The 13947-nt window shown below is 39.0% G+C and overlaps 1 protein-coding gene across 1 annotated transcript; it reads right to left on the bottom strand.

Moving 5' to 3' along the window:
- Positions 1 to 842: 842 nt before the first annotated feature.
- On the bottom strand, positions 843 to 13449 carry LOC311045878 (hemagglutinin/amebocyte aggregation factor-like). The gene is made up of 5 exons (XM_084057945.1): positions 13316 to 13449; positions 12560 to 12650; positions 12199 to 12384; positions 11649 to 11801; positions 843 to 1271 (listed from the first exon to the last, which is right to left on the bottom strand). Exons 1-5 carry the CDS (start codon positions 13350 to 13352, stop codon positions 1226 to 1228), a joined length of 513 nt encoding a protein of 170 aa, XP_083914071.1. The 5' UTR covers positions 13353 to 13449; the 3' UTR covers positions 843 to 1225.
- Positions 13450 to 13947: the final 498 nt, after the last annotated feature.

Here is a 13947-nt window from a genome sequence, read left to right as displayed (position 1 = left end):
TCACAAATACCTTAATGTTCAAGGAACAGAAAGCCTGCAGTTTCTATTAGCTTTTATTCCCCATAGATGATGTCACTGGTAGGCAGGTTTCTGAACTGCCACAGCCTCTGAGACACAGAGTTAATAGACATAAATGGTGCCATCTTATCAAGAGCATTAGTGAGGACCAATTGAAGATGGGTTGAAAATGGGTGAAGTAGTCCTTTAACAATGCAAACACAAATAAGAGCCTCTCTTTGGAGTCTAATGAATAAGAACATGATTAACTTCTAAGATCTGGTAATTAGTAAAAATGACTTGGGTTATTTATACTAATATTTACAGAATTACAAATACTTTACTTTACTCCATGCAAAGAATTTTTACTCTGACAGAGGAGCTTCCCATTATGGTCAGTTTCAAAGCCTTGTAGGATTTATGACAACGACAGAGATGTTCCAGCCAAAAGCAGAGAGATTTACAGTCGATTTATAGAAAAAGGCTATTCCACTAAAGCACTTGACAGCTCTTGTTAAAGCCAGTTCTCTATAGATAGGAATGCAATAGGAAGCCCAAAACAACCTAGAGAGATTACGTGTTTTTTTGTTTTGTGTGTGTGTGTTTGTTTTGTTTTGTTACTCGATTGAGCACATAATAAATAAATACAATTGGGACTTGACTCAATGTGACGACCCTTTATGGGAGGTCTTCTCAGACCTCCCTGCCTTTTCTTTCAGGGGCAGACATGGCAACAGACTTGGCAACCCCAAAGTGATATGTCTGTCTGTGTGTGGAACAGATGACTGGGACTCTCTGTTGTGTAAATTAAGCATTTCCTTGGTAAGATAATAAACAATGACCACTTTAATGCTTGGATATTTATTTGATACGACAGAGATATAAAGTATAATAAAGAAGTGAACCTGAATTCAGAGGTTCAGTGTCCGGTTGCCTCGGAAGGTTTCGGGAGACTGACAAGAAGGAGTTCTAAGAGGATACAAATCTAACCCCATGGATACATATTTAACCAAATGGACCTGATACAGTGTTTAGGTTCTGTTAAATTCCTCATTGCTATGAACACTATCTCTGCTACAACACCCATTCATATTCATAACAATGTGAGATTATAATGAACCAACTCTATACAGTCATGAGAATGAAGCTGAAAGTAAATGAATAATACGATGAATAGACGGGCAATTACAGACAATCATAGAATGTATTGCTGCCACTGTCTTGGTCTTCAGCGGGTACGTCCCTGGCAGTGTCTGAACATGTAGAGACGATCCCTGTCAATATAAAACAAAGCATAGTAAATTGAATGACTCTTCTAAAGGTTGGCGTAGACATTTAGCTCATGTGAATCAGTATGAAAGGTGAATAGTGTGATGATCACACATAAACTTAACTACAATGTTTATGTATGCGTAACATCAGGGAAGAGACAGTCCACCTTCTTGCTCTGTTGTAATTGTTCAGCCCAGTCCACAACAATGATTCATAATAACACAACATGTTGCAACTGTAACCACGTGCAACCAGTGGTGGAAGAAGTACTCAGATATGTTACTTAAGTAAAAGTAACAATACCACAATTACAATAATTACAAGTAAAAGGCCTGTGTTCAAAATGTATTGGCATCAAAATATACAAAGTTATATGCAAACACTGTTAACCCGGACTTTATTTCTACTTAAAACAAAAAGTACAATGTACATAGACTATTTAAGTTTTATTGCATTACTAAAAAAAAATAAGTATATTCTACTCAACATTTAATAGTAATGCAATGTGTAAAAAACTTTGAGTTCAAATGCATTAAAACATTTGAGTTTAAAGTCTGTAAAACTTAAAATAACTAAGTTGTCAAGACCACACCCCTTTTTGACGCAATGATTGATGGGAAGAAGACAGCTGTGAAGATGTTTGGCAAGACGCCATTACACAAACACATGCTGCTTGATTAGTCAGTCAGTCTCAGAGAAGTTGGACAGTATAGTTTGTTTTAGACATTTTTTATCTGTTCACGGAGCCTTTCTCACTCGAGGAGGTTTGGGAACACGTTGTGTACCATTTCAACCGAATACAAGCGGGTGCTTTTTAACGTGCGTCAGGGTGCAGGCCAACAAACATCACCGCGCAGAAGAGGGGCTGCTACCATATATTCTGGTGAGTACTGTCACTCCAAACACTAATATTACTACATTTGGCTAATTAAATAATGTACTGGCAGATATCTCAATAACCCTCCCTGAAACAAATGAAATCATTTTATTTCATGCATAGGCTTAATGAAGTGTTAAAAAAATGTTGGCTTTTTATTAATTCCACCATGCAATTTTGCCATTTTAATTGGGCCAGGGAGCAGAAAGGCTATTGCCTGATCAACATACATAAGAAAACATTCACTGTGTGCTATCATCATCTTCTATTAAATTATACCTAAAAAGAAAGGAGAAGAAAATACCATTACTGCATCAAAAGTAATCAACAAATATTTAAAAACAGGTGAAACATTAGCCAAATTGTCAAATAATGAGAAAGAGGCAATAAAAAAAAAAGGCCAATCTACAAGCTTGTAGATCTGCTGTTTTCACAATATTCATCTGTGGAACTGAGTCAAATAAAATTGAATGCCAACATTCCAAGTGCTTGTCAGGGTGGGGGGGTCCCCAGTTCAAATATGATTATTTTTGGGGTCCTGGCCTGAAAAGCCTGCACAAAATTGCCAGGTAGCCTAGCTGAAGTAAGCCTACAGTCAGCTCTTAAAGGAGTAGTTCACCCCAAAAAATATTTTAAAAAAAAATTCAATCAATTACACAACACTGAAGCCTTGAATTCATGGAGATATTTTTGTCGCATTAAGTAAAAGTACTGATTATGCACAATATCCCATTTCACCTGTTTACAAATTAATGTATACAAATCAGTTGAAAAAAGCAGATGTACAAGCTACTTGAGTACATGTACTTAGTTACTTTCCACCACTGTTAAATACAGAATAGATATTGTAGTTATTAATTATAGCAGTTCCCTCATTTGTTTTGTTTTGTGTTGTGTTGCAGGTCACAGGAAGATGCTTTGGAAGTGTAAGTATTGCCCTTTTAACTGTGACAAGAGAGCACAGCTTTTTAAACATTATAGGCTAAAACATGGAAGTTATGCAAGAACCGAACCAATTCCTTGCTTACATCAGGAATGTCTATGTACATTTAAATCACTCAATGCACTAAAAGTGCACTTATCCCGGCTTCACACCAAACTTCCAGATCAGCAACCATGTTTAGATGTTCCAGTTAAGTTTTCCTGCCTCTCATGTGATTTTTCTGAGTCTTGTTCTGAGACTGAATACTTTGCTCACCTGTATAATGCACACTTAAAAGTTAACCATAAAGTAAGGTGCCCTTATAAGGACTGTGACTATGAATGCAGTGTCCACAGCACTTTCAAAGCACACAAGAGTAGAAAACACAGGGAACAGAACTGGAAGATGTTTAATTCAGCTATAATTGGTTGTGATTATGTTAGCAATGACAGTGATGCTGAACAAGATCAGCTGTCAAATGATGATGATGATATGGAGAAGTTAGAACAGGTGAGTGAAGAGGCTAGTGAGAAAGAACTTTGTGATTTAGAAAACCAGCTTACGCACAACCTAGCATCACTTCTGTTAAAGATGCACGCAGTTCTGCACATACCAGAGAGTTCTGTGCAAGAAATAGTACAACAGCTTTGTCAATTCAATAAGCTGTCAGAGCCACTTCTGCATAACAGAGTGAAGGCTGTCTTGAAGAAATATTATCCAGACATGGATGAAACCATTGTGAGAGAGGTTACTAGTGCTGTGTCAGAAAGTAACATGATAGCATTGTGTGCTAAAGCAGGACCCCTAGGAACTACTAAAAAGAGAGCAGCCTATGTACGCAGAGAGTTTCCACTGGTAAACCCATTAGAATTTGTTGTGAAAAAAGGAAAAAAAACAGTTGCGTATGTCCCCATTATTCCCATGCTCCAGAAGTTGCTTAACAAAAGTGACGTGTTGAACAAAGCCATGTCAGAAAAAGTCCAAGTGCAAGAGGAATACAGATCATATGAAGATGGCCAGTACTTTAAAGAAAACACTCTTCTTGCAACGGATGAGTTCACAATTGCTCTGGGCCTTTACATTGATGACTTTGAAGTTGCCAATCCTTTAGGGACATCAAGGGTGAAACATAAGATGTGTGCAGTATACTGGGTCATTCTGAACATACCTGCAAAATACAGGTCAACCCTCAACTCAATCCAACTTGCTCTACTGTGTAATACATCCACAGTCAAAGATTGTGGTGGTTATGACAAAGTTCTGCAACCACTTATCTATGATCTAAAGTTATTGGAGCAGGACGGTGTTTACCTGGAGAAACTAGGTGCAAGTGTAAAAGGCACAGTCTTATTTGTTGCTGCTGATAATCTTGGTGCTCACTCTCTTGCAGGATTCTTAGAGAGCTTTTCGAAAGTTGACAAGTTCTGCAGATTCTGTTTGGCAAGCAAGTGTGACGCTCTGGATCATCAACAAGAGGTATGTGATGGATTCTTCACACTCAGAGACAAAGAGTCCCATGATAGGCAGGTGCAGGAGGTTAAAGAGGACCCAGCATTGAGGCAGAGTTATGGTGTGAAAGGAGCATGTCCATTAACTGAGAATCTGGAGCACTTTCATGTGGTCACTGGTTACCCTCCTGACATTTTACACGATCTCTTGGAAGGCATTGTTCCATATGAGCTATCTCTGTGTCTTACAGACCTGATACGCAAGAGGTATTTCACACTAGGAACGCTAAATCAGGCCATCAGGTGCTTTAATTACACATTTACTGACAAAACAGACAGACCTCAGATTATTGCAAAGGGATTTTCCAAAAAAGGGACTATTGGTGGAAATGGCCATGAGAATTGGTGTCTCATAAGGCTCCTTCCATTTTTTATTGGTCACTGTGTCCCTGAGGGTGACAACACTTGGGAAATTATCATGCTTCTCAAAGACATTGTTGAGCTAGCTGTTACACCAAGGCACACAGAAGAGACGGTGCATTTCCTGGACAGTAAGATCACAGAGCACAGGCAGCTGCTGCAGTCGACGTTTCCTGATTACAAATTAAAGCCAAAGCATCACTTTGTGGAACATTACCCAGAACTTATAAGGAAATTTGGCCCTCTGTCTGAGGTGTGGACGTTTCGTTTCGAAGGGAAACACAAATTTTTCAAAAGGGCAATACGCAATGCTCAAAATTTCAAAAATGTTGCCATGACACTTGCTAACAAGCACCAGAAAGCAGCCAGTTACCATCTTGACTCTAACTCATATTTCAGACCATCAGTTGAGATGACAAAAGTTACCCCGGTTTTGCTTGCCTCATTCCCTTTGAATGTTCAGAGAGTAATTGCTCAAAACATTACAAATCCAGGGTCAATTCTTGATGTGTCATCTGTCTGTGTAGATGGAGTCAAGTATCAACCAAGTATGATAGTCTCTACTGGCTCATGCGCAGGTCTCCCTGATTTTGTCCAGATTGAAAAGATTGTTGCAGCTAACACAGAAATTATGTTTGTCTGCAAAAAAATGACAGCCTGGTACTTTGAGCATTTAAGATCTTACCAACTTATCGACAGTCATCTGCCCTGTGTAGTGAAGATGTCAGAGTTGAATGATGTTTTCCCATTATCTGCATACACGGTCCAACAAGGACAACTTATGGTAACACTGAGACGATTTGTTATATGCTAAATCACCCTTTTCATGTCAAGGACCCCTACCCAAATGTATACCAGGGACCCCCAGAAGAGATTTGTGTAATTTATTTTGTAAATTATTGAAATATTTAGATCTATAAGCCAATCTTAAGCTCAGAATGCAAAATGTGAATATCCTAAATATAAAATGGGGCTAAACTGGTTAAACTGAGTGTGCTGTTATATTAACTAATTTTGCAAGACTCCACTTTAAGAAACCCTGTGCTAATTTTTTTTTTTCCCCCGCAGATGGCTGTACAGCAGAAATTTACCATGAGGGTTATACTTCCGGCGGGAGATATACGGAAGCTGACAATGACGCCACGACCTGGCACACTTGAAGATTTAATTGGCTGGCTCAAAAACACTCTCCAAGCAAACTACAACTTCTCCTTACTATATGAAGATCCTTATTGGGACAACAAACTGTGTAACCTCAACGATCTCTCTGAGCTCCCAGAGAAGCCAACCATCCAAGTCATCCCTTTAATTGAGCTGGTACCAATACCAACAACCACTGAAGAACCTAACTTAGATATTTCTAATGACACAATCATCCTGCAGGCAGACACAAGCAGCCAGGAAGACACAGAGATCCTGTTCAACTCCTCTCTAGGTATAAGGTCAGACTGGCCAGAGGTATTTGAGATTCCCAATTTTGGTGTTTATGTTGAGTATAGACTCAATCAAGGTAACCTGATGTATATGAGGGATCCAACCAACTTCAAAGTGACAAAAGAGCTCAAACATAAGATTTTGGAGAAACTGGCTAAGACCATTCATGCATTTACTCCATACCCCCTCAAGAGTGATCGTAAGGCCGTTGCAAAAGCCTTAATAGAGAAACACCCGTGTCTTACCCAACGATCTGCACGCTTTGGCTGGGAAGGATGGGAGACCAGTCTGTTGCATAAGATGGCAAATTCTAGACATAAATGGTCACAGATGGGTCCACTTGATGTCCACTGTAGAAGATATGGTGGTGTTGACCGTGAACCTCCCAACAAAGGCATCAGCCAGATGGTACAGCGAGGGCCAGCTCTTTTCAAAAGCCAGGTAAGTTTTGAATATTTACAAAATAGGACTTTGTAGCCTTGTGTTTTCGAAATGTAATGTTCAATAATGCATTTATGCATGGCACACAATACATTTCTGTTGATAATTATATTTTTTTGCTTGTGCCAATTTACTATGAGATCATCATTTAGCTGAGGGTCTCATATTTATATTATTTGACCATGGGCTTATATGTTTGCTCTGTTTCAGATTCGGTGCAAGTTCAACAGGGTGGTGGGGCAAGATCTCAGTGACCTTTCCTTTGGAGCGCCTGACCAGTTGTCCCCAAGGCTGATTGACCATTTCAGGAAGAAGAAAGGTGTCACCGGACAACGTCAGTGTGAGCTTTTACTTCAGACCAAGGTGAGTTGTCTGCACTAGTCTACTTCCTCTTCCCTTGATCTCTGTTCCTCTACTTTCCCTTTTCATTTGCAAACTTTTTTCTTCTCATGTCATCTATTCTCATATCTCTATCTCTATCATTTCCCCCTTTCATTGTTTTGTCTATTCATCTCTATCCTTTTCTCATATCCTGTCTTCTTTTTCTCCCGCCGTCTCTGCTTTTCTCTATTCTTGTTTCATCTCTTTGCCTCTATCCTCTGCCTTTCTTACCTCCTTTCATTTCAACTCCTTCTCTCATGTACTATCCAGTCCTGAAAGTCTGCAGGGAATTTGGGGTTACTTCTGGTCTGGAACATATTTGAAGGTTAATATACTTGTTGTTATATCCGTTATCTTCCAGACCACAGAGCCAACAGATGTCAGGTCCGTTTGTCTCCGGGGGCTGCCAGTCATCTTAGGGGACGATCCTGCTGTCTTCAAGACTTGCTCCGTAAGTAACTTCATTTGTTGTAAATGTTGCAGGTGTATATATCAGGGTTTCCGCTAGACAATTTGGGGGCCGGCCACCTTGGCCGACAAGATTATATTTTATCGGCCAAAGAATACTTTTATCGGTCAGCTTATAATTAATGTCACATGCGTGTTTGCAGATACATGCACCAACTGACTGATCATTACACCTTGTTACGTTAGCATATTTGATGCACAGTTTTGATACAAGTATGGTATTTGTAATGCACAGATCCAAATATGGCATTAATCCTTTTAACAATTACTTAAGTGCAGTTTATATTGTGCAACTCTTTACATTATATATTTGCACAGCATTATCTAATGGTATGATTATGTCCTGTCCTGTCCTTGTCCATTTGTTTCTTTCTGTGTTAGGATGTCAGTGCGATGTCCCTGTACAGTGAGACACCAGTGGGAATCCTTTGCATCGATCCAGAAAGCCCTCAGCTCAACCCATCCAAAGTCGGGATCATCTTGGAAGGGAGTATGGTGATGTAGGTGGCCAACCTGCCTCAGGCCGGCTGTCTTCTTTTGGGTCTGATTTATGCCCTGCACCTTGACTACCCGAAGCGCATGAAAAATACATGCAACTTCATACAAAAGGTAATGCTCAACCTGGGTAGAAGTGAGCTCGTTCGAAGCTTACAAGATCAGTTGGAAGCATAAAACATGGGTTCAAAACTAATCACTTCATGTCTGTATCAGTAGAATAATTTTGCACTTTTAGAGCAACATGAAGTGAACTGGCACCCACAAATCAACTTAAAAAATTGCTCTGATTTAATGTTTTTGTTTTGTTTCCTTAGTTTTCCTCTTTTGGTGTTTTTCTTACCTTCAAAGAGTTATGCAAAGATCAGCTGACAGTATAAAAGGGGTTCCAATAGTTCATAACTGAGCACTTTATCTTTAGCCTTAAAAGTGTTTCACAAAGATCAGCTGACAATATAAAAGGGGTTCCAATAGTTCATAACTAAGCACTTTATCTTTAGCCTTCAAAGTGTTATTCAAAGATCAGCTGACAATGTAAAGGCTTGTAAATAGTTCTAAACAAATCACTTTATCTTTAGCAGTAGTATACTGTTAAACCTTTAGAAAGTTTGCTGTACTGTTTACAGTGTGTTTTATTTTATATTCTGTATATACACAAAGTACACACAAAGTAAATGCTCATACAGTGTGGTACACACACATTGATTAGAGTACAATATGACAATCCAGAATGCATCAAAGTAACCCAAACCAATTTGACATGGAATCCAATAAGTCTGTATGTGTGTGTGTACTATTTGTGCATGACCTATTCATGTAGGCTGCAGCATACTGTATGTGTATAAAACAATTTGTTTGTATTTTGTGTACATTTTGCCTTTTAAGCATGTTCCATTCATGTTTGTCAATTTGAAGTCATCTGTTCTGCTGAGCATTCAGTCTGTAGAAAACCATTTAAACAGAGTGTAACATATTGCTGCTGTCGGGCAGAAACCTTGTATGCCCATCACACACACACACACACACACACACACACACACACACACACACACACACACACACACACACACACACACACACACACACACACACACACACACACACACACACACACACACACACACACACACACACACACACACACACACACATGTGATGGATTATTTACACTCTGAGACAAAGAGTCCCATGATAGGCAGGTGCAGGGGGTGAGAGAGGACCCAGCATTGAGGCAGAGTTATGGTGTGAAAGGAGCATGTCCATTAACTGAGAATCTGGAGCACTTTCATTTGGTCACTGGTTACCCTCCTGACATTTTACACGATCTCTTGGAAGGCATTGTTCCATATGAGCTATCTCTGTGTCTTACAGACCTGATACGCAAGAGGTATTTCACACTAGGAACGCTAAATCAGGCCATCAGGTGCTTTAATTACACATTTACTGACAAAACAGACAGACCTCAGATTATTGCAAAGGGATTTTCCAAAAAAAGGGACTATTGGTGGAAATGGCCATGAGAATTGGTGTCTCATAAGGCTCCTTCCATTTTTTTATTGGTCACTGTGTCCCTGAGGGTGACAACACTTGGGAAAGTATCATGCTTCTCAAAGACATTGTTGAGCTAGCTGTTACACCAAGGCACACAGAAGAGACGGTGCATTTCCTGGACAGTAAGATCACAGAGCACAGGCAGCTGCTGCAGTCGACGTTTCCTGATTACAAATTAAAGCCATGTTGTGGAACATTACCCAGAACTTATAAGGAAATTTGGCCCTCTGTCTGAGATGTGGACGTTTCGTTTCGAAGGGAAACACACATTTTTCTAAAGGGCAATACGCAATGCTCAAAATTTCAAAAATGAGAATCTGGAGTACTTTAATGTGGTCACTGGTTACCCTCCTGACATTTTACACGATATCTGTGTCTAACAGACCTGATACACAAGAGATATTCACTCTAGGAACGCTAAATCAGGCCATCAGGTGCTTTAATTACACATTTACTGACAAAACAGACATACCTCAGATTATTGCACATTGGCACTGTGAGCTTGTACAGCTATTTTCAATATTTTAACATGTGCTCTTACTATTTTGAAATGTTTTTTTTATAAAAAATGTTTTACAGTTTTGGACAAATGAGGCTTCCAACCGACAGCAACAATATCAAACCATGGAGTGATTCATTGAAATATTGACCATAATACTGTTCAGATGTTTAAGCACTATACGTGCATTTTGTTAAACAGCATAATGATGCCATGTTTTATGTGAAAATGTAATGTCCTAATCCAGGACATGAAGGGCAGATGTTTTTTTCCATGCACTGTTAAAACGTTAAAAAATGCTGAACATTTTGAAATAAACAAAGTCAAAGTCATATTGTGTATTTGCTTATTTTATTTAAGATGCTAAGTGGAGTAATTATTTGAATAATTAACTTTGCAACTAAGTGCATTGAACTTAATATTCTTAGTTATTAGTACAAAGATTTTTAAGTTAAAATAACTTTGCAACTTAGTGCATTGAACTTAACATTCTTAGTTATTAGTACAAAGGTTTTTAAGTTAAAATAACTTTGCAACTAAGTGCATTGAACTTAACATTCTTAGTTATTAGTACAAAGATTTTTAAGTTAAAATAACTTTGCAACTTAGTGCATTGAACTTAACATTCTTAGTTATTAGTACAAAGGTTTTTAAGTTCAGTCAACTTGGCGTTTAGTTTATACAACTTAAATGCTTCAAGTGCAGGAAACATATTTTTTTGAGTTGAATATGACTCAAGTTTTTCAATCACATAACTTAACTGTTTTAGATGCAACCGGTTTCAACAAAAATGTTAAGTTTATTGAACTTCTCCGGGTTAACAGTGAAGGCGACGCGGTGCAACGTGTTGTGAGCTTGTAGATCTGCTATATATATTTTCAAAAGATGTATACATTTGAAAACATTCTGCTTATTGATTACTTTTGCTTTTGGTCCTTTAAGTATATTTTTATGCCAATACTTTTGTAATTGTATTCAAGTACATTTTGAATAACAGACTTTCACTTGTAACAGAGTATTTCTGCATTGCGGTATTGATACTTTTACTTAAGTAAAAAAAACAAAAGTGCTTTTTACACCACTGACTGGGCTTCAGTTCAAGTACAAGTCAAAAAACATTGTTTGTGACTTGTGACGTAGAAGCAGAGTTGTCTGGATATCTTTGCCTGCTTTTCAGATGTTTGGGGTCGATGTAACACGATTAACCAGTTGGATTGTGGACATCTATTCCATTTAACGTTCATTAAACACATGTAGATATTTCTCTCCTCGCTCTGCCTGTGTGTGTGTGTGTGTGTGTGTGTGTGTGTGTGTGTGTGTGTGTGTGTGTGTGTGTGTGTGTGTGTGTGTGTGTGTGTTTTTATGTAATAATAAATGATAAAGAACAACACTGCAGTTATAGAGACAAAGAGAAAAACAACCTGGGGCTGTGACTGCACTTACTCTCTGCCATTATGGTGGACACTGTACATGCCTGTCATGTAGTGTCCTCCAGGAACTCTCCAGGAGAAGTACTGGTCCCAGTTGTTCACCCAGTGTGTTTGACGACAGCCATGTGTTTTCAGTCGAGGGGACCCACAGCAGCGAAACTGCCATCTGAAATGATATTGTATTTATTTATTCATTGGAGGTGGCTGGGTGGAGGTTGTCCATCCATTCCATTCATTTTTTTCTCTCCCTTTCTTTTTTTTAAATGACATATATTTGTACCCCTTTTTTCTCCAGTCATTATGCCAATTAGCCCCTCCCCACACATTTCTGCTCCGGGTGGATGTAGCGCCTCGCCAGCCACACACACGCACGCAGCGCACGCACGCACGCACGCACGCACGCACGCACACACACACACACACACACACACACACACACACACACACACACACACACAGTAGCTATTGCTATTAAAATAGTCCTTTGTATAAAACCCTAATGCTAATGCCTTACATTTCATGCCAGCTTTTCATGACAATAGGTTTGCATGCACTGTTCTTACCGTCTGTCTTCGTGGTGATCGCTGTGATAACTGTTCATCGCAGTGATGACATAGTTGTCACGACAGTGGAAGTTCACGGGATGATCAAAATCGTTGACCCAGCCTGTCCAGTAACACTGTGTGAAGGTCACAGCTGCCTTGCATCGGACAGTAAAGCGACGATCTTCATAATGGTTGCTGTGTTCGCTTGGAAACAAATTAAAGTGATGGAATGATTGATACTATAAAAAAAATGAAAAGATGCTTCAATGTGCGTGTGCGTGTGTGTGTGTGTGTGTGTGTGTGTGTGTGTGTGTGTGTGTGTGTGTGTGTGTGTGTTGCGTGTGTGCGTGTGTCATCATTTATTTATTTATTTATTTACCTTGCGACGTAGGAAACAGCTTGGCCAAGTGGACATTCAACATCCAAAACTTGGTCGAAGTCGTTGTCCCATGCTGTCACTCTTCCTCCAACTGTAAACATGTTTCAGAGAAGATTGATTAAAAGTCTTCATTAAAGTATGTTTTAAGAAGAGTTTTCCAGTGTGAGATTCTCAAGGTCCGCTTACATACGAGAGTGTGACGAATAAAATACAAATGTGATTAATCAAACTATCAATGTGCTGATATGTCTCATTCACACAGGTTGATGCTTTTATTTACGGTGAAAAATCAAACTTGTTTTGCTAAATAATTAAGTGGCTTTATCACCACGTAATATTCACGTTCTGGGTAGATGTTCTCATGATACAGCAGTTTAAAGTCACTTTCCCTGGTCTTTTAGGCATCGAGTTCAGAGCTCAGGAGCCTTGGCAGCAAAAGCTCGGACCACCATTGGTTCTGGACTCAGAGCCACATTGTTTTTTAAGTCTCACATACAGTCCACCTTACGCTTCAAAGTTTAAAAAGTTTAAAATGTTGTAAAAGTGTTTTAACAGAGCTCAAAATCTGATACAAATTCAACAGCCCAATTTATAATGAAAATATCCCAAAATGTGTGTTGTGTTGTGCATTGCATTGAAATAGGCTGCTATAGTCATCAACAATCATCTTCTTTTGGCTCACCGTAATGTATCTGGTTCTTTGGGAATAATATGAAATGATTCAATTGTAAAAAAAACGAACAGAATAAGACTTACCTGTCAGAAGGATGAGGAACAGAGGCAGAGACAGCATCTTGTTGTCATCAACTCTTCAGGGAGTTTGTAACCACAGCGGGCAAACATGACAATATATACCTTTATGAACCAGGAAATAATGTGGGTTTGATGGACTAGACAGTGTATAGTGAATTGTGAAATAATGTGGGTGTGTTTGAGTTGTCATGTCAGTTTGCCAGGTCTTTGGATTTTTTTAATTTTTTTGTTTCCTCATTTTCCATTTAGGACACTGTGGTTTAGTGTTTCAGGGGCAAGGCCACTTGGCCTTTGGTGTGATTTTAAGTGTACTGATTTATTAACACCATACACTATAACAGCCAGTGTATAGTAGCAACAAAATGAGACAAAAGTGTCATTTTTATCAACTTGCTGTAATTTGCAATACATGTTTTATTGTATTTTAGCACAATCAAACACCACTAATTGGTGCTCACTAGTCACTACACTACAGTATGTGTGCAGACTCCTCAAATTCACTCAAATTAACATTATTGTATAATCTGCTAACACCAGACAAAGGAAGAGGAGTGAAAGCGAGGAGGGGAAGATGGAGAGAAAGAGGGAGGGAGGAAAGGAGTTGACACAGATATCACCCTGTTGCTGTCAGCGCT

Source organism: Gymnoscopelus microlampas (assembly GCF_963454915.1).
Source record: "Gymnoscopelus microlampas genome assembly, chromosome: 5".
In the NCBI taxonomy this organism is placed as follows: domain Eukaryota; kingdom Metazoa; phylum Chordata; class Actinopteri; order Myctophiformes; family Myctophidae; genus Gymnoscopelus; species Gymnoscopelus microlampas.
The sequence above is the reverse complement of the archived record's forward strand: the minus strand, read 5'-3'. Positions and strand labels throughout refer to the sequence as shown.

Coding starts and splice junctions, on each gene's coding strand:
- LOC311045878 (XM_084057945.1), bottom strand. CDS start 13,352: ATGCTGTCTCTGCCTCTGTTCCTCATCCTTCTGACAG. Junction 12,651..13,315: donor GTTCCTCATCCTTCTGACAG/GTAAGTCTTATT, acceptor ACATGTTTACAG/TTGGAGGAAGAGTGACAGCA. Junction 12,385..12,559: donor GCTGTTTCCTACGTCGCAAG/GTAAATAAATAA, acceptor TTTGTTTCCAAG/CGAACACAGCAACCATTATG.